At 36.3% G+C, this 22074-nt stretch overlaps 1 protein-coding gene across 1 annotated transcript in view; it reads left to right on the top strand.

Annotated features, from left to right (window-relative positions):
* Nucleotides 1-15493: 15493 nt before the first annotated feature.
* Nucleotides 15494-22074, top strand: part of CRMP (Collapsin Response Mediator Protein) — a 242908-nt gene continuing 236327 nt past the window's right edge. Inside the window, exon 1 of the mRNA XM_090409720.1 lies at nucleotides 15494-15561. Coding sequence (XP_090265846.1) covers nucleotides 15555-15561 — 7 coding nt within the window. The 5' untranslated portion in view covers nucleotides 15494-15554. The remainder of the gene's footprint in view (nucleotides 15562-22074) is intronic.

The following is a 22074-nucleotide window of genomic DNA, read 5'->3' as shown; positions in this document are numbered from 1 at the left end:
CCTCCCCCACCTTTAATGAATTATTGTCTTTATGTGCACTGTAGGTACTTGAAATTTCCTTTACTGTTCTATGATATTTGACCCTTTTTTGCTGCACAATTTATTTATCGTGTCTCTTCCCAAAATGAAATTGAATTTCACATGTGCGAAAATAAATAATCAAAATGTTTGTTTGCATTGGAAATATGTCAAATATTTATATATTTTTAAATAACATTTATTGAAATAAATATGACATTTTTCTTTCTTTCCTTGCAAAATAAGATTATATAGGTTGCACATTTCAATTTAAGGAAAGATTTTTTTTTAATGAATAACAAATGATGTTAAACTGCATTACTCGGGGTTTTTGATTGCTAGTCTTTTTAATATCAAAAATTTATATCAACTGCAACAGATTTTTTTAGGATCTGCATTACTATAATATCCACTGTAAAACAACTGTAGATAAGCAGAAAATATAATATGAAGGATATCCTACATGAAATAATTCAAAATTCATGTCGTTTTGAAGATTTTCTACTGCATTTACCTCCCTTCTCCTCTCCTGGAACTACTTTAAATTTCTACTGGTTTGAAAGCTTTCAGACAGTATTCAAAATCTGTTACTTCAGTTTACCGTTTTGACAAAAAAATAAAAAAAAATTTTAAAAAATAAAGCAATAATATTGTTGTGCCATCGAAACTTCTAATTCTGTACTATTTCTTTGCAATCTGAAATCAGTTGTTCAGCGGTCTGCTGAAATTTCAGTAGTGTTATTTTTGTTATTTATTCATTTTTTTTTAAATTCTAAATATTACTACGTCTTCGAAATGCTCCATAATAATCCTCTTAGCTGGAGGAAAAGCTATACTTAGATTACTCTTATTGCTATTGAGAAAGACAAGAGAAAAAGTTTCCCCAGAAATCGCACTAATTTGCCTAGCTGTAGTGCAGAATACATCAAGAATGTCTTGTTTCATTTTCCATTGTTGATTAGAGACATCCTAACACAGAAATACTGATATATCTTTTACAGGCTGATACAACACTTATACCAAAATGATTTCTTAATTTATAGGGATCAGTTTCATTTTTATTATCGAAAAATTATAATTTGATACAATTATCTTGAAAAAAAAAAAAGATTTGAATTATTTAAAAGAAAAGGTGCATATGTATTACTTAATAATTTGCTTTTTTTTTTGGTGTGTGTGTGTTGGGGGGTTATAGACCTATTCCATTCTGAAATAGGTCTATAGACTTATAGATCTATTCATTTATGTTACTCGTATGTTATTATGTTACTCGTAAGCTAATCCAGGTCTGGATTATATTATATAGGTCTGGATTAGCTTACAAGTAAAAGTCCATAAGCTAACGAAAATTATTGAGAAAGTGACGCACTAAAAAGTCCCTAACAATAGCCAAATACACACAGAAATTTATTTTATTATTATATTTTTCACCTTTTTTTAGCCGAATACACACAGAAATTTATTATATTTTATTGTTATATTTTTCACCTTTCGGATGCTTTACAGATATTCAAAACATTTTATTTTGATATTGCTTTTGTAAGATGAAACTGTTTTTTAAACATTAATTTCCCCAATATTACATAATTTAATGATTTATACTTATCAGTAAATAATATAAATGAAAAAATATACAAAATTTGCTAATTTATAATAATCACAATTTAATTTCGGTATCGGAATATTAAAAGTTCTCTGGTACAATTACTTTGGAAAAATAATGAATTCAAACAAACAGAAAGTGCACATATGTTATCTAGCAGTATTTTGTGTGTGTGTGTGTGTGTGGTGATAATTTTGGGAGGTGGGGGGAGAAGTTAGCCATTAAAGGTGAATTAATTCTGTTATGAAAATTTTGGAAATAAATTTCATTTTGACGCATGCACCTATAGATGTTTCGAAAGATAAACTGTAGGGAAAATATCGCTACTTCAAAACTGCCGCGTAATATCAAAATTAGCCGAAAATATGTACATAACAGTTGACTTCATAACTGCCGTTTATTTCGATTTGTAGTTAGTGATTAGGGGGGAACCAACAAAGTTGAAATACTAAAACATATAGATTATGTTATGAAAATTATGCATTACATGATATGCATTACAGATTTAAGTATGATTCTCTATAAAGCAAAATTTAAAAGTGCAAACCTTCGCACAATCTGTGAAGTAACCTTCGAGCTAAGATTATGAATAAAAAAGAGAACTTAATTTGGAACAGATGGAGGCTGTATTCATTTTTAGATTCGGATTTTCATGAATTTATAAAATAATTGTTTGACAAAAATAATTATCTTCAATCAAGTTCTGTGAGAATTTTAAAATGTATCGATGATTAAAATAATTAGCAAAAAAATTGATAGTGACATTGATCTTCCAAAGTGATACAATATGAAGTGAAGAAAGTATGAAAGGATTTCTTATTTTGCACTGGTGTTAAAAACTATAATTATACAATAAAATACACAAGCAGCAAAAAATGAATATAACTCATAGATATTTAGTCTGATATAACTTCTGGTATAAATCCCTAATTAAACCACACATAGATTATTGTGCTCAAATTTGGTTATGGGATTTAAAATGGATAAATTGACCTTGGAGAAGGTGCAAAGATGAATAACAAAAATGATATCAGGACTGTACAACATTAGCTATGAGGATAGACTGAGGATATGCAGACTGAAGAGTTTGGTCAATAGAAGGAGAGGTGATAAGATTGAGATATTTAAACTGTTGAAAGGTAGTTACAGAGTTGATCTGCTTACTCCTTCTTGATCTACATATGTAGATCAAGAGTAAGGGACAAGGGGCCATTCCTGGAAGTTACAAATGGAGGTAGTAATTGAGGAGTGGCCTTTTTTATATGAAGGGTGGTTGCACCTTGGAATGCATTGCCTGATAAGGTTGTGAGAGCACAAACAGTGAAAGAATTTAAGGAATGGTATGATAGTTTGTATTCTTTAAGATAGGATTCCCACTATGAATTTAATAACTCCATAGAGGTCTTGAATGGTAATAAATAAATAAATTGGTGTTATTATTCTTTGTTTTTTGATACAGCTACATCTGTACTACTGTGAACAGATCTGGTTTCTTGGTTCCTCAAGAGAAAGTGGAATAGGATCTGGAATTGAGTTGAAGTTGAGAAGGGATGTGAAATGCTGCCCATCATGGTGGACTTGAAGGGCTGTGGGTTATAAAGTTCAGGTGATAGGCAGAAAGGAGGGGATATGAAAAAAAAACATAATTTATTAATGAATTTTTATAAGATTGATTCAGAAGAAATTTTTGAGTGCATGAAAGAAAGGGAGAGAACTAGAGGTTCAACTTCTGGAAGTTGTGTGTGCTTTGTCATTGAATGAATTCAAGGATAAATATAAGTATTGTTGTGAATAGCAGTTAGTGTAGGCCTCTCAAAATGATTCTTGGAGATGTGTCTAAGAATAATAAAGATTTCAGTTGCTTTTTTTTTTACCTGAAAAATTGCATATGAAGCTGAAGGTGAATCTATATACTGTATTATGAAAAATAAATTTGATATTGAGTTTTTTTTTAATTTATAGTAATAAATTAAAGAAACTCAGTTGTGTCAGTAAATGAATAATGTTGGCAATTAAAAATACTCCATTGACAATTAAAAAGTAGTTATGACCTCATTCTTCAGAACAAGATGATGGAAGCAATGGTGACATGGATGGTTTCAACCTCCACACGAAGCAGAAAAGAGGGTTGTGGGGAAAAAATTGTCAAGAGGCACTTTAAAATAACAGTATTTGACTGTTCCCAGAGTAAGAAGTTTTGTAACAAATTAAAAAAAAAAAAAGAATTTAATGCAGATGGCAAGTTGGCAGATGGCAGATGGCAAAAATTGTCAAGAGGCACTTTAAAATAACAGTATTTGACTGTTCCCAGAGTAAGAAGTTTTGTAACAAATTAAAAAAAAAAAAAAGAATTTAATGCAGATGGCTATTTTTTACTAAAGGCTATCATCTGAGTAGATCTTGTTAAACATGGTACTTGATGGTGTGGTGAGAATAGATGGGAAAATGGAAGTACAATTAGTGGAATATACTAGATACTGTATTATTATTATTATTTGACACCTCCAGGGAGTCCATAGACTCATCGAGGGAGGGCACCTGCTCTACAACTCTGTCTCCACCAACTGACCGCAACTACACCAATGCCACCGACCACCACCACTGGTATTTCCACAATCACAAACATCCATTCCCAGGGTGGGATTCGAACCCACAGCCTTTTGGCTGGAGAGCAGATATGCTAACCACTCAGCCAGCCAGGCTGTTGAAATGGATGGGATTTAAGCTTGTAAGTTAAGAGAACGTACAGGCAAATTGGCAACACATTTGATCTGGTTGTTCATTTTGTCTTAACACAAGCAGGATCCCAAAGAAATAAGAAACGAGTCAAATAGTCTCATTCCACAAGGATGGTGCCAAAGCAGGTGCAGCAAAATATAGTTGGCAGTATCGTAGAAGTTATTATTAAATTGGATAAATTTGTAGGAGTTAGAATTGAAGCATGGGTAGAAAGATGCTCTGTAACCTATAGAGAATAGTATGACTTTATCAAAGAGAGATCCTGTCTAAATAATTGAATTTGCTGTTATTCTTATGAAGAAACTATGAATTGGATAACAAATGTATTCTGTAATAGTTAATAGAAAGTAGTTTAATTTCAGGATAGTATAAGAATCGAACACCTAATGAAGCCAGTGAAGTGCTATGGAGCTCTGTCCTTAGACCATTATAGTTTATTTTGCATATTAATGACCTTAGGCTTTAAGGAAAATATCCAGTTGATTGCTGATGATCAAAAGAATTCTTGTTGTTATTATTTCAAACCTCCAGGGAGTCCAAAGACGCATCGAAGGAGGGCATCTGCTCTACAACTGTCTCCACCACTCAATCTGCCAGCTGACTCCACCAATGCCACCTACCACCGACCACTAGTATTTCCATAGACAATCAAACATACATGCCCATGGCAGGATTCGAACTTGCAGCCTTTTGGCTGGAGAGCGGATATGCTAACCACTTGACCAGCCTGGCTGGCAATTTCCCAACTGGATGAGTTAGAAAGGGATTGAAAAAGGATTGATTCAGATGTAGATGTTTTGCAAGATTATCTGAACAGGCTGATGCTATGTGCAAATCATAATGACCACCTGTCCAATGTTTCGACATCAGTTTTAGGCATTTTGGTTTAAAGAGATTCAGAAGACATATTAATGAGATTCTGTCTTAAAAAATTAACACGGCTAGAGAATTTGGGTGTTGCTGGGCACCTAGTTAAAGTTCAGGAACCACATTGCAAAACGGGTAAAAACTGATGTAGAGAAGAGCAATGATGATAATGAGGATTTCATAATACCCTCTATGCAAGACATTATGGATGCAATTTGAAAGAATGCAAGGGCTAATTTTTCCTTGAGTTAGTGGAGGACTTTAAGGAGAGATATAATAAGTTGTGTGTAGGATGAGTGAGCCATCTTTCAATCTTTGATCTCCCTAGAGGTAGTACTTATATAATAATTTATTTTAATCATTATCTTCATGTATACTTCATTAGTAATTTTATAATCTTTAGCATATAAGGCTGGTCCAATTGGGTGAGTGGTTGGTGTATCTGCTGTCTGGCTAAGATGCTACTGGTTTAAATCCTGCCAGGGGCATGGATACTTGTCATTTTCCTACTGACTGTTTGTGGAAAGGGCACAGAACACAATGGTGATACTCACAAGGTCAACCATGTGGGCATTGACTGGTATGACTAGGCTAGTGCGATAAAAATGAAGTGGCATTAATGACATACTTTTCAAACATGGTTTGATGTCATAACCGTAATATATATGCTTGACAGAATGTGAGAGATCTGTTTGTGGAGAGACTGAACAGGAGAAGAGAAAGTATGGATTTGTAGGAAGTGCGATATTTTATTAGATTAAGAGTTAATAGAGATCAGAAGTAAGAGATGCAGTTAAAGATCAGGAGAGTGGTATTGAAGAGACAGAGGAGCTTGGCAGTGGAAACAGCAGTAGTATGAGAGATGAAGAGAAAATGGGTATGCAAAAGAAACAGGGAAATGAGGAAAGCCCAGGTGGACAGGGACACATGGCACAGGGAGAGTTGGATGTTGGAAGTAGCAGTGAATGTATGTATGGAGATAAGCATAGAAATGGAAGATATTGTGATGTGAGTGAGAAAGTTGAGACTGAGTGGATATATGTGGCAAGTTGTGATAAAGGTGATTGGGCAAGGGCAGGTGTGCTGGGGGAAACAAGCGGCGTGGATAGGACTCGTTATAGATCCCTCAAAAATAACTGTTGTGTTTATTTACAAATGCCAGAAATATCAGCAATAAAGGAAGATGAAATGGTTTTACTAATGGAGTTTATTCACCCCAAAATCATTGGAGTAAGTGAAACATGGCTGAATGAAGGTGATATCCTAATGGGAATAGAAATTGAAGGATACAGTATCTTTTCATGAGGATAGAAGGACAAGAAGAGAGGGGGGGAGTGCACTACTGATGATAGCAGGGGAATTATGTCCACATAAAGTAGACATGAAAGAGGGAAATAGTGTCAATGGTTATGAGTCAGTGTGGTGTAAAGTAGAGGTTGACAGGAAGATATATTTAGTTGGATGTTGCTTTGGCCAGAGAGTGTGAAGAGTGGTGATTAAAAAGAAAAAAAAAAAAAGGTATAAACAACTTGGATTAGTGACAAAGGAAGGATAATTATTATATGTGTTTTAATTATGGCAATGAAGAGATAGCATTTGGGAATAAGGAAGATGAATTTCTCAAGATAACCATCTCAGGTATCAATCATGTAAAGAGTGCTTATGAGGATCGAGAGTTTTAGATCTGATCATTTCATCAGAGGATGTAATTGTGAAGTTTTGCACTTTCCTCCAGTTTGTGTGAGTGATCAATCATTTGGGTTGTGCTAGCCATATGCAGACTTCTGTCAGGAAAGGATATATGAGGCTAGCAATTATAACAAGTTTAGGAGACAGCATGGAGCTGTAGCATGGAATAGGGAATTGAGTGGAAAGAAAATAAATGCTGCTTGATAACTGATGAAGAAATACTTGACAGCATCAATGTGTGAATGTATTCTAAAGGTCAAAGGCTGAATAAGGTAGATGTAAAATGGATGAATGAGGAGCTTACACATGAAATCTGGAAGAAGATACTTTGCAGGCAGTACAAGATGAATAATGATAATAATCAGTTACATGAAGAAGTATAAAGAATAAGCCAGGACAGTGACTCAGTAAGGACAACAAAAGTACAGAAAAGTGCAATATGAGCAGAAATTGGCAAATCAGTCAAAGAAAAGCCCTAGAGATTTTTTTACATATGTGCCAGGTAGAAGGAAGGATGATCATTGTAAGATGATGTTAATGGATGAAAATGGTATAATGGTAACTGCTGCAGAAGACATTGTTGAGGTATTCAATGATCAATTTATAAGGGTGTTTCATCCTGATCAGGGTGAAATTATGAGGAACTTGAGTGTAGAGGACATAGAGGATGGCTTAATTGTGAGTGAGCAGGAGGTATTTTTTGGAAATAACCTTGATGTCAATAAGGCGATAGGATTTGATGACATATCCCTGCCCATCTTAAGGAAATGTTCCAGGGAATTGGCAGTAGCATTGGTATGTCTGTTTAATAAAAGTTACAACAGCACAGGTTTGAGAGGAGTGGGAAGAAGGTAAAATTGTTCTACTGCATAAAGGTGGTGATATAATTTATAGCCATAGGGTATGGCTACAAATTATAGGCCAATCTGGAGTTGTGGTGAAGGTACTAGAGAGATTGGTGAGAAGTAGGATACAGAAATAGGTTGATAACAGCAGTATTCTCTGTGGTTATCAGCATGAGGGAGATCATGTTTCACTAACTTATGTACTATAATAAGGTGAACAAATGCCTTGGACATGGGCGATGCATATAAAATGGTATACTTAGATTTTGCAAAAGCTTTTGATAGACTACCACACAACAAGCTGTTAAATATATTTAAACTGATGGAATTGAATAACAGACTTCTAAGTTGGACAGTGACTGACTTTCAGGTGGGTATCAGAAAGTTGTATATGGGGGGAGGGGGTACAGTATCCTGAAAGGGGAAGGTCACTAGTGGTGTGCTGCAGGGGTCAGTTTTGGGATGCTTGTTGTTTAATTTGTATATTAATGATATTGGGATGGGTTTAACTAGTGATATGCAGCTGTTTGCATATAGTGCAACATTGGGGAGAGGACTTGAATAGTTTGCAGACAGGTAATTGGAATTGTTAGTTCGGTGTTGCAAAGGGTAACGTTTTGAGATTTGGTAAGCAACAATAGGATGCAAAGTATACACTTGGTGGGTACCAAGGACCTGAAATTCAGGGGCTACATTGCAAAAATTGTGAAGATATCATATCTGATAATGGCAGTGATGCAGATGATCCTGACATGCAGTATTAAAGAGGTTATGATGCCATTTTATAAGCCATTGATCAGGCCTCATATGGATTATTTAGTCATCTGGGTTTTTATGGTGATGAAGATATGTTAGAAAGGTTCCAAATAAGATTCACAAAGGTGGTCAGTGTTTTTTGGAATGTGGAGTATGAGGACAGATTGAATGTAGATTGCAAAGCCTTATGAATAGGAGGAGGGGGATATGATTGAGACATATAAACTAGTCAGAGGTTATCTGGTTGACATGGAAGAGATTTTTCATAGAATGGGAGAGGAGGAGTAAAATGAAAATCCATCCCTGGAAACTGTATAAGGAGGGTGTGAGCAGAAGAGAGAGGAGTAGGTTCTTTGCATGGAGAATGGTTGGTGAGTGGAATGCATTGCCTGAGTGTGTTGCAAATGTAGACACATTGAATCAGTAAGGCACGGCTGGATGAGCATTATGTGCAATAGTGTGTACCTCTCACAATGGGTCTCTGACTCCATGGAGGTCAGATGCTAATAATAATAATAATCTGTGACTCTATAACTTCTAGCAGAAGGTTTCACTCCCAAAACCCAGTGAGGTATGGGAGTGACCATACATAATCAAAATGACATTACATGTGCATAACTAACTAGCATATAAAGAAAGCTCATGACTGGAAAGAGAGATCACCTGAGTTTGAACACTTTTGATTCAGTACCTCCCAGCTGCTACATTAACTAATTAAAATTGTTCTCTACCACAGTCCTTCATCCTATTGTTAACTGACTAAAAAGACCAATTTTCTTTGGTACATGTTTTTATTGAATTGTAATGCTCAGTTTTCTAATTTCTGCTGATGTGTCGAATTTATTCATTTCCTGTTAAACAATGAAATATAATTAAATCCTACATAATTCAGTTATCAATAGTGTGCCCTCTTGTTAGAATAGCCTTATCTTCGAATCTCATCTAGAACACAAAGGACCTTTTAAGGGTTTTATTCAGCTCAAGGTGAGTTAACCAGTCTTATGGAGGTGGCAGGATTTTTTTCTCAGAAACTCCACGTTTTTCATCCCACAAAACAGCCAAACTGGCCAAAAGAACATGACAATTCACAGACATAATTATCAACTGGGATCATAGCCTTACTTGCTTTGTCCATAATCCTAAAATAATGGGACTTAAGTATAATGATACTTTCACCTATCATTATAGAAATTATAATAGAAGTAAATAGAAAGATAGATATTAATCTTGAAAGACATCATTCTCTGTAATATATATACATTGCTTGGAAAGAAGTCTACAGACACCATAGTGTGAGGAACAAATAGCCATAGTGCCCACTGTAATAAGATGTAGGACCTCCTTTTGCAGTGATGTCTGCAGCAATCCTACTGGGCATACTTTTCACACGTGTACAATAGTGATCAATGAGAATTTTGGACCATTCTTTCTGCAGCATGTAATGAGGATCTGGACTGTTGTGGGGAAGACATCCCTTCATCTCACCTCATGCTCCTGTTCATCCCACATATGTTCAATGAGATGAGATCAGGGTTCTTGGGGGCCAGTCAAATTTGGTGATGTTCATGTTCACAAACCACAGTTACAGCAGAAGCTTCATGACATGGTGCATTGTCTTGCTGAAAGGGACCATTGTTAGTTCTGTAGAAATGCCACAAAGTAGAAAGCATTGTATTATCCACAATGTTCAGATACCTCTTGGAGTTCAGCGTTCATAGTTTCAGAAACAGAGGTCTGAGGCCAAACCAGGAAAAACAGGGCAACACCATCACACCGCCACCTCCGAATTTCATAGTTCGGGTAACCGGCCATCCATCTGCTCAGTAGAACGTGTGGCGTGATTCGTCTCTCTAGAACACAGCTTTCCAAGCTTCCATGTCCCACTGTACATGCCCTTTGCACTAATGTTGGTTCGGGTATCAATCAATGCTTTTCATGCCTACTGGCACATAAGGCTGCAAGTTTGAATAATGCAAGGCTTGCATATTGTAGTTCATGGAAATCCATATTCAGAGCCTTGGTTCTGAATGCTTTGTGCAACATTCAAAAACTGCCATTCATCAGCCAATGAATGGCAGTTTTTGCATATTATCCTTCGTTGCACCATACAGTAACGTGTGTGTGTGCGTTTTTAAAATTCAGTTTAACACTAGTGGTCACAACTTTCAGATTAAATCATTTTACTATATCCTTGGCTTTACTGTTTATATAATGGTGCAAGTTTAATTATTTTCTTTTCTACATCTATCTGTGCGAGTTTAATCTCGACTCCTTATGATAGTACTGCTGTAAGTGTCCAAATATAGTATGTTTGTGTAGGAATAGTTGTTGCTAATTAATCGACATTTGGAACAGCTAACTTTGATAACTGCTTGATTTCACTACCAAAACTATAAGATGGCTCAGTAAAAACAATGATTAGATTTATCTTTTAACATTGTTCACTTTCATTTTATCAAATATAACAAGATTTTATTTCATTGAAAAAATTATCAAGTAAATTGTATGTTAAATGTTGGGTACATTGTATATTCTATCAGTTAAATGACACAAGCAAAATAGCTGATAGTGATAGTTGGCACAAATGATTTGACTGGTAAGAAGGAGAATGTAAAGATGGATGTCAGTAGGCTGTTAAGGGGAGTGAAAGATAAGTGAGGTAGGTAAAGTAGTCCAGATATGTAAAGTAGTCCAGTTGAGAAGGTGAGAGAAGATTATGAATGGTATGCTATCAGAGTTGTGTGAGGAGAAAGGAGTTCATTTTGTGAATGTGTTGGATAAATTTGAGGAATAGATAGAGCTTTATAAAAGAGATGGGCTGCATTTAAATGGATTTGGTGTGAGTGAGTTGGGAAAAACTGTTGCTGCAAGAGAAAGTTATGACTGAAGTGAATGGAAGACCTGAGGAAGGAAGAGGTGTTGTGGAAGAGCAGGAAAGTAAGGTAGGAGAGTTAGCAAATGGAGATGGAATTGTCAGTGGCACGAGTGAAGAGATGGAACACAAGATGGACAGGGAAGGGAGGGAGAAGGAGATTGTGCATGAGAAGTGTAGATGTGTGAATGCACACAAAAGAATTAATATATTCAAAAATGTTGGGGAGGATAGCGTTTAGGTCTGGGGAGGGAGGTGTGATATCAGTGATGATAGAAAGGAATGGATGTGTGTGTGTGTGTGTGGGAGGTAGAGTGTGGATGAGTCATATCTGAGAAGTGGGGTCAGTGGGACTTGCTATAGAAACAGAAATGAGCTAGTGTGTATGTTTACAACTGCTAGAAGTATTTGAAACAAGGGGAATGAAATTGTAGCATTCATGGAGTACATTCACCCAAAAATTGTTTGAATAAGTGAGACATGGTTGATCGAGTATGACATTCTGACAGGAATAGAGATGGAGGAATATGTAGTCATTCATGAAGACAGACAAGGCAGAAGGAGGAGGAGTGCTTTTGACAATGGCAGAGGAGTTGTGCCTATCTAGGGTGGACATGCAAGGAACAAATAGTAACAGTGCTTTTGAAGCAGTATGGTGTGAAGTGGAGGTAGACAGGGTGAAATGTTTAGTAGGGTGTTGCTATAGACCTGGTGATGTGGAAGGCATTGAGAATCAAATATTTAGGTAAATTGGTCTGGCTAATAAGAAAGGGGTGATCATTATGGCTAGTTTCAATTATGATAATATAGACTGGAAGAAAGAGATAGCATCTGGAACCAAAGAGAATGAATTTCTCAAACTATTTTGAGCAGTATGTAATAGAGGCTACATGTGGGTCAAGGGTCTTGGGATTTGATTATCTCATCAGAAAATGTTATTGTAAATGAAGTGTCAAATCTTCATCCATTTGGTGAAAGTGATGACTATGAAGTCATCACTTATGTGGTGACTAACCATATCAGGACTTTTGTGAGAAAGGGTTATGTGGAACTATAAGGCAGGTGATTGTGATAAACTCAGGAGGTGACTTGCAGTGATATCATGGAATGAGGAATTGGATGAGAAGGAAATCAGTGTTGCTTGATCTCTACTCAGGAACTATCTGGCAGATGCAGTGACTGATTGTATTCCAGAGGTCAGGAGACTAAATAAGGTAGTTGTAAAATGAATGACTAAAGAGGTGAAGCATGCAGTCTTGAAGAAAAAGTCATTGTGGAGGTAGCACAATGAGTAGCCATAATCAGTTACATGAGGAGTACAAAGAGCAAGCAGTGACTCACTTGGTAAAGGTAGCGAAAGTGCAGTATGAGCAGCAGTTAGCAAATGAGACTAAAAAAAATCTAAGGGAGTTTTTTTCAGTATGTGGAAGAATGCTATGGGAGGATGATATTGGTCAGTTATAATGGGAGAATGATGGACACTGATCAGTCGGTATAGACAACGCCCTTTGATCAGGAAAGACATGCATTCGATTCCCGTCCAGATGTGAGGAACCTTTATCTAGTCTTCTTTTGACTACAGGCGAGTTAGCTGGTCTCATACGGAGATGGAGGATTCACTCAGAAACTCTGGTTTTTCATCCCTCAGGCAAACCAGCTTGTGAACACACACAGATCTACAGTCATAAAATACATCCTCAATCCCTCATTAGGAGGGCTCAACCAGTCCAAAGGAATGGTAGAGGAAACAGGAGAACCCCACATGATTGAGTAAACTGAGGAGGCTGTAGTAGAGGTGTTAAATGAGCAGTTCATTGAAGTATTCCATCCTTGTGATTGTAACATAATGCAGAAATTGAGAGCAGTGGGAATGTGGGAGGAACCACTGATGGCATGTGAGCAGGAGGTATGTGAGAAATTGAGTCAACTTGATGTCAATAAGGCCATGGGACTTGATGGTATTTCAGTGTGTGTGTCTTCAGGGAATGTTCCATGGAGTTAACAGCTTTAACCTTTTTAATGGAGTCTTAGATTGGCCCAAATTCTGAAGGAGTGAAAGAGGGAAAAATTATTCTGCTTTATAAAGGCAATGATAAGATTAGGGCTTCAAATTATAGGCCAATCTACTTGTCTCTGGAGTTGTAATCAAGGTGTTGGGGAAGCTAGTCAAGACCAAGGATTCAGAACTGGGTTGACAGCAGCAGAATTCTCTTTAATGGACAGCATGGGTTTACTAAAGGAAGATTGTTTCAGCCATCTGCTTACTTATTATATTGGATAAAGGGTGCATATACAATAGTATATATTTAGAATTCTATATTTAGAATTCTAAATTCTAAGATGAGTCTTAGAATTTAGAATTCTAAATTCTAAGACTCATCGAAGGAGGCCATATACTACACACACCAGCTATCATACTTATTCTTGAATTCATTCACACTGCTTGCACTCACAACATCCAATGGCAATCCATTCCAATCATGCACCACCCTCTGAGAGAAAAATCTAGCCCTCACACCCTTCTTGGCACCCTTCATTCTCAGCTTCCAAGGATTCCCTCTTGTCCTTTCCCCACCCTCCATAAATTGAAAAATTCCATCAATTGAAATCCTGTATGACTCCTTTCAAGAGTTTAAGTCTCAATCATATCACCCCTTTTTCTCCTGTTTGCTAGTGTCTGCAGTCTAGAAATTCTCAATCAGTCTTCATAATCAGTATTTCACAATCCTGATATAATTTTTAACACTCTCCTTTGTACTCTTTGCAAAAGCTTTCAATAGATTGTTACATGACAAGCTAATAGTTAAATTGGAACAGGTGGGATGGACAGTAGATTAGTGCATTAGATTGGAGATTGGCTGTTTTAAGTATCAGCAGGTTGTGTATGGGGGAGTGATATCCGAGAAGAGAGAAATCACTAGTGGTAGCCCTGGGGGTTCTGTTTTGAGTTCATTATTGTTTAATTTGTATGTAAATGCCATTGTAATGGGCTTAAATGGTGATATACAGTTTTTGCAGATGATGCGAATTTGGGGAGAGTTATGAGAAATAGAGCAGATGTAGCTTTGCAAGAGGACCTAAATAGGCTGTCTGAATGGTTGAGTGTGTGTGTGGGGGGAGGGGGGGTATCAGTTTAATGTAGCAAAGTGTAAGGTTTTAAATTTTGGAAAGCAGAGATAGGATGCAAGAGTATGGGATTTGTAGGGATATCTTGAGGAGGTGGAAGAGATGAAAGATCTGGGGGTGATGGTGGATAGGGACTTGAAATTTCATGGACAATTTTGCTAAAATTGTGAAGACAACACAGCAGATTATGGGAATGATGTGGTGAACACTGACATGTAGAAGTAAAGATGTTATGATTCCAGTGTACAAGGTTTTGATCAAGCTGTATATGGATTATTGTGCACAGATTTGATCACCTGTTTTCAAATCGATGATGAATTGTTGGAGATGGTTCAAAGATGATTGACTAAGTCTGTTTTTGGTCTCTGGAATGTGGAGTATGAGGACAGATTGAGAGAATGGAAATTGCATAGCCTAGTGGATAGAAGGAAGAGGGAGACATGATTGAGACATAAGTTGTAATTCCTCCTTACCACTGGTAAGGAGTAATTACAAGATTAATGTGGATGAAATTTTTCATAGAATGTCTGGAGATGGAAAGAACAAGAAGCCATCCCTGCAAGCTGTGTAAGGATGGTGTGAGCATGGGGATGAGGAGTAAATTTTTTGTATGTAAGATCAGTTAGGTGATTTGAATGCATTGCCTGAAAGTATAATGAGTGCAGAGACAGTTAACTCATTTAAGTCAATGTATAAGCTGTGCATGTGAGAGTGGAACCTCCTGCAATGAGTGTCTTGACTCCATGGAGGTCTGATGATAATAAATTCCTGTTATAATAGTTATTATTTCTGAGCCACAAAGTAATTTGATGCATTTCATGCAGTCTCCTTATTTCCATTCTAAGATAGTGTAATACTCCTTCGTTTTGTTCATTGTTTGTATAAGCATTTTGAAACATTTCATTACAATGTTAATATATAACATTATGTATGTTTTATATATTTTAATGCATAATTTATAAAATTTTATAGGCAAGTTGGAAAAGACCTAATTATACCTGGAGGCACTAAGACAATTGAAGCAAAAGGCAAGCTTATAATGCCTGGTATGTAGTTTTTTTCTTTCTATATTAATACCACTGAGCAACAAATCTGTCTCCACCACTCACTCAATCACACCAAATGCAACTACACTGTCATCTACCGCTCACTACTTTCACAGACAATCACAAACATCCATGCTCTTGGCAGGATTCAAACCTGCAACCTTTTGGCCCGGAGAGCAGATACGTTAACCACTCGGCCAACCAAGCTGGCAATTAGCTTTAATATTTCCTTTCACCTTTCTGTAGTTTACATATTTGTAAATTGACTTGGAGTTTTAAAACTCTTCCTTAATCCTCTGTTTATACTTCTCATTATATTTGATTTATGTAATCAACTACCATTCGAGATAAAAACTTTATATTTTTGACCATTTTGGCCATTATATTAAGATCATCTTCAGAAATATGGATGTATATATTTCTGAAGATGACCTTAATGCAGTGGTCAAAACATAGAATTATTGAAGTTTTTATCTCAAAAGCTGACTTCATAAAGGGTGTTGTTCACCATTTAATTTTGCTGACTGGAAAGATCTACTTATGTTACAGTACTCATATTATTTAATCAATGATTAAAAATCAGCAGGCATGCAGGAGTTACACCTTCCTGAGTACTGCTGTTCCATAATGTTACATCTATGACAACAAATGCCTTGATGTAATCATTTTCATGTTTATTGCTGACAGCAAATTTAATGATAGCAGACCCCATAAAGTCAGAAGACTTGTTGGGAGGCACACAAAAAATTCATCAAATCACACCTTACACTCAAGTGTTTCCCTTCTCGCCTCACTCTTGAGCAGTGCATTCACCTCACTAGCCATTTTTCATGTGATGAACTTGCTCATTACCCTCTTGCTCATAACTTCCTTATACAGTTTTCATGGATGGCTTGTTGTTCAACCCCTATATTTCGCCATTCTATGAAAAATCGCTTCCACCTTAATCTGGTAACAGTCTGTGAAGTTGTATAAAAGGAATTTCTTCAAAGTGTTTAAATACCCAACATTTTGCAGACTGCAAACCACCTTAGTCATATCTGGATCCTTTCTAATTTCTAATATATCCTCATGAAAACCAGCTGACCAAATCTTCATGGAATAGTTCATGTGCAGCCCGTTTAAGACCTTATACAATGGAATCATAATTTTTTCTTCATGTCAGGGTCCTTCAGTTGACTCGAGTCAAATCCGTTTAAATGTAATCTGTCACTTTGTACAAATTCATTGCATTTACAGCCTGTACATCCTTCTTCTCATGCAATTGTGTCAGCATACCATTCACTATTCTTCTTCTGTCTCAACTTGTCATTGTCATACCATGGCAACACTGACAACTTTTACTACCACACTGTTATCTTTCAGTCTCTTCAATAATCTTCTGATATCCATCCTCACATTCTCCTTTTATCCAGATAAATCATTTGGGCCCATAACCACCACTAATTTTTCTTGCTCGTTTACTTCTCATATCCAAAGCAATGATTATCTTTGTCATCCTCCTTTCTGGAAAAACAGACCTTGTGGTCCCTCATTCATCACATCTTTAATGATGGAATCACCATACATTACTGTTCTCTTCATTTGTCACCTTTTTTTCTCTACTTTCCTTCATTCTGTCCTTTTGCTCATTCATTTTTCACTAAATGTCTAATTTCACTGTGCATATTCCTGATCCATTTCTCATTCTGATGAACTCATTCTTCAAATCTTGCATCCTAGCCATTTCACTCTGTTGTTCCTACAGTCTCACACCCTCTCATTCTCTCCTTCCTTTCTTTCACATCTTTAGTTTCGCTCACTTTAATTTCTTCACTCCTACTTTCTTTAACATCCCTAGCCTCACTTGCTTTCATTTTGTCATTATGTTCTTTTGCTTCCATAGTCTCACTTATGTTCATCTAATAATAATACATAGTCTTTTGCACCAACAATTATGCTAACTTTTGTTTCATCAGTCTATTCATAATTTGTCTTTTAATTGCTGATTTTCATGTCAAATTTTTTTACAGCTGTTATTCAAATTAGTTAGAGAATCCTGGAGACTTGCACTGGATGTTCATGACTTAGTTTGTTTGGTGTTGTTAATACCATTAAAAAATTTCATAAAAAAAATGTTTTATTGACTTGCTTATATTTTGCTTAATTTCAAATTAGCATCATCAGAGCATAACACAGCATATATACACGACAGTGAGCAAGTGAAACAATACAATTGTAATGGACAAATTTTGTCTGTTACAATTGTATTTCATTTGTAACATATTGTATTTCATTCATATGGCTGTTTGGACAGTTGGTATGCATGTCATATTTCAATGGAGTGAGGACAACATTGTCAACTTCACCAAAACACAATCCTTATTTCATGCAAGGAAGGACTTGCTTCACTTTCCCATACCTTTGATAATCCCCAAAGCCTTCTGTGAAATCAGATATCACTTCTTGGACTCATTATGCCTCCACTGCCTTCAAAAAAAACAAAAAACAAAAACACTAGGTTTCCTTTACTATTCAAGGCATTACTTTTCAGCTCTCCAACTCCTAACATTGTCTAAATCCAAAGTCCATCCTACCCTAGATTTTTCTTTTCCACATTTGGGGAATGCACCAAAAACCTCCCTAAAAATGCTTGATGCTTTCCAAAATAGGATTGTTTGGTTGATTGATGACTATTCTCTCACAGGTGAATTCCAACCACTTTCTGAGATGATTTCTTTCTGTCTTCCTTCATTTTCATTCAAACCTATAAATGCTCAAACAACTACTAGTCAACATCCACTTATAGTCTACCTCTGAATGTACTAAAACCAATTTCTCATCAGTCTCTTTTATTCCATCTACCTCTGTGCTCTGGAACACTCTTTCCTTGTTTTCTCTGAGGAATACATTCTCCAACCCTTGCCATCTGAAACACCTGTTCATGGTGGAAGGCACTTCTCATGTCAGAATTGTCCTGTTAGACTGCACATCTCTAATTCACTAAAATGCTTCAAATGCTGGAAATGCAGACATACCCAAACTGCCTATCATGGCATCTGCCACCTGTGCCTGATGTGGTAGTAAGGTGCATGATAACCAGTCTTGCTTTGCCAAGAAAGCTAAATGTGTGAACTTTCAGGGAGATCTAGTGTATTTCTGTGCATGTCAGAAGTGGAAAGATGAGAAAGAAATACAAAAAATAAAAACAGAACAAAACATACCATATCAGGATGCAAAAAGAAAGTTATCCACCACCACACCTGCTCTGAGATCCTCTTATGCTGAGAGGGTAACAGTTAAGAAAATGTCAACAGCAACTCACACTCACATGTCTATTCTACCATTTGATAATTTCACTATACCTGAACTTTATGATCGTGACTGTTTCTCTGATGAGCGCATCAATCGCATGATGTACAGTCCCACTCTACTTGTGAAAAAAATTGTGGCAAGGTTATCACTTAAAGACAAGCCACCAGACCCTCTCACAGAAAAAAATGGATACTTCCATGTCCATTGAAAGTAACTTGAACTTACCCAGTAATCCTGAGTCATATCCTCAGTATTGGATATTATAAAATATCCAATATTATAAAATATTATAAAATATTATTTTATAAATTTATTTATTATTTATAAAATATAAATATTATTTATAATAATATTATAAAATATAAAATATCCTCAGTATTGGATATTTTTCCAGAGGAAGAAATGGACACTAGTCGTCTATACTTCCCAAAATCTAATGAGAAATATAAATCCAACAAGAGTAAGCCCTCAACCTTCCAGAAATTAGACAAGTCTACAAAACCTAAACAATAGGAAAATTTTTGCAATAGAATTGTTGTGGGTTTTGCCAGAATGTTGATATCAAGTACCTGCTGCAGAAACACAAACCTTTTGTTTCTATCTGCAGGAAATACTTAAACCCAGTGAGGACATTACCTTTAGGAATATCATTCTTGTATGCAAGGACAGAACTGGAGATGGTTTTGCTCATGGTGGAGTAGCTATTCTAGTGAGTAATCATTCTCCATTCTGTCATGTTCATCTTAACACTGCTCTGGAAGCAGTACCAATTTGCCAATCTGTGGGGTTTCTAATCACAGTATGCTCAATGTATTTACCACTGGGTTCTGAATTAAATGCAATGGAACTCAGTAATCTCATGATGAAACTGCCTCAGCCCATACTCCTAATGGGTGACTTTAATGGACATAACACTCTGTGGGATAGCACCAACACAAATAAATGAGGTTGTATCATTGAGTGAATGCTTAACAGCCATGACCTCTCCCTTATTAATAACAGATCAAATGCCTTCTTCCACATACCTACCTTCTCTTATTCGGCAATCGATCTTACAGTCTGCTCCCCCGCCTTTTTTTTGTAAATGAAAACATATATGCAAGTGATCATTTTCTTATTATCAGCACCATGTCCTCCTACATAGATGCCCATGTGACAAATGGACCAGGCTGACTGGAATACATTTTCCATCTTGCAAAATTTAATACTGAAGCAGTCAGCCAAACACATATTAATGGAGCAGTGAAGTCAGAGATTGTATTGTCCATGCAGACACTGCAGCAGTTCCGAAAACATCATCCCAATTTCTGTTCCTTAGCCTTGGTGGAACCTAGAGTGCCAAGCAGCCAAAAGAGATCAAGATAGAGCATGGGATATATTTTGTAGATATCCTACTACAACAAACTTAATAGTTTACACTGGTTTTTTTTTTTTTTTTTTTTTGACCAATAAATTTAATGATGAATTATGCCAACAAGTTTCACCAACTGGGTTGTTTGGCTTCTTCAGGGCATACAAATGGTAAAGACAACTCAGTCACTAGTACATAGAACAAATGTATAAAATATAGCAAAATTAAAAAGACGCATAACATCATATGCACGGAGCGTGTGTTTCATTAGTTATTGTTGTGTGTGCACGCTCTGTAGTTTGCAGCAAAATTAATTAAATTCTGGCAAGCTTCGCAATCTTATTAGGGTTTTCCATACGTCAGGCAGGATTATTCCTTGATTTCTCTTTAGGCTGCTTTCAGAACAGAGAACCACTGTGGCTTCTTTGAAATTGTGACACTGGAAATTTTCTTCTAGATAAGGCATAGAACTTTTGTCCCATTCAATGGTGTGGCTTGTGTTGAAGAAGTGGAGGGCTAATCGAGAACTATCTATTCTGTTGTTTTTAACATCCCCTACATGTTCCTTTTTTTCTTATTTCAAGACTTCTTGATGTCTGACCTATGTAGTTTAGACCACAAGAGCAAGGGGTGTTGTATATTCCAGTGTATTTGAAGAAGGCATTGTTTGGTGACCTTAATATGTTTCGGGTCATCTTGATCGGTTTGAAAGTTACTCTAATTTCAAAAGGTTTGAAGAGAAAGAGTGATGCAATCTTTTTTGACACTGTTCCTGCATAAGGGACGGCAATTGAGGATTTATATTGAGTCTTGGCAGATTGTTGTTGTGTAGGGTTGCTATGAAGGATCTTTTTAATTAAATTTCTTGGATAGCTGTTGTTTACCAGGGTCTGTGATATATGAGTTAATTCGTCCTGGAGGTCTTTTCCTTCTGATATGATGCTGGTGGCTCTATTTTTGAGCATGTGTATGATGCTAAGTTTTTGAGAAATGTGGTGAGTAGACGAGAAGTGAAGATAACGTCCAGTATGGGTTGATTTATGGTAGACTTTAAAGCTGATATGTCCATCTGCTTGTTTTTTGATTAGGGTATCTAAAAATGATAGTTGTCTATTCTTCTCAAGTTCCAAGGTGAATTTGATTTTCTGATGGAGGAATTTATCTTTGTTAGAAAGTCAAAAAGCGCTGTTTTAGTGTTTCTCCAAATTATAAAAATGTCATCAACATACCTCCACCATATTAATGGCTTGGGGTCTAATTGGGAAAGGATGTCATTTTCTAGTTTCTCCATGAATAGATCTGTGCACAGAGGAGATAAGGGACTGCCCATAGCCAAGCCAGTTAGTTTTTCATAGATAGTGCCATTCCATTTAAAGAAGTTTGATTTGAGGCAATAACTGAAGAGGTTAGCAGTATCTTGAGGATACAGATTGTGTAAAATGTTTAACTTCTACCAGGATGTTGGTGAATAAAGATACCACATCCAGGCTGGCAAGAATATCTGTTTCAAAAATAGAGATGTTTTTCAATTTAGTAATGAAGTGCTTTGAATTCTTTATGTAGGTATCAGAGTTTTGAATATGATCCTTTAGGAGACTGGCAAGGTGTTTAGACAATAATTAGATTCTCCAACCTACCTATCTACACAATCTACACAATGTGATCATTAATAATGTGACAAAATTTATTATATCGAAACAAAGAATTATATTTGGAATTGTCAATTATGGTAGAAGTCCTGAACGGGAACTTCCTTCAGTCTTTGGGTCACACTACATTGGATATCCTCAATGCCACTGAAGTGCTCCCCCTTTCAAGGTAGACTTCATCTTTGGGAAGTGGAATAAGTCTGGGAGCCAAATATGGCA

The sequence above is a fragment of the Typopeltis vanoorti genome, chromosome 20, assembly GCF_054136105.1.
Source record: "Typopeltis vanoorti isolate ZY-2024b chromosome 20, IOZ_Tvanoo_1.0, whole genome shotgun sequence".
Lineage (NCBI taxonomy): Eukaryota > Metazoa > Arthropoda > Arachnida > Uropygi > Thelyphonidae > Typopeltis > Typopeltis vanoorti.
Note: the sequence above shows the minus strand (reverse complement) of the source record. Positions and strands in the feature narration are given on the sequence as shown.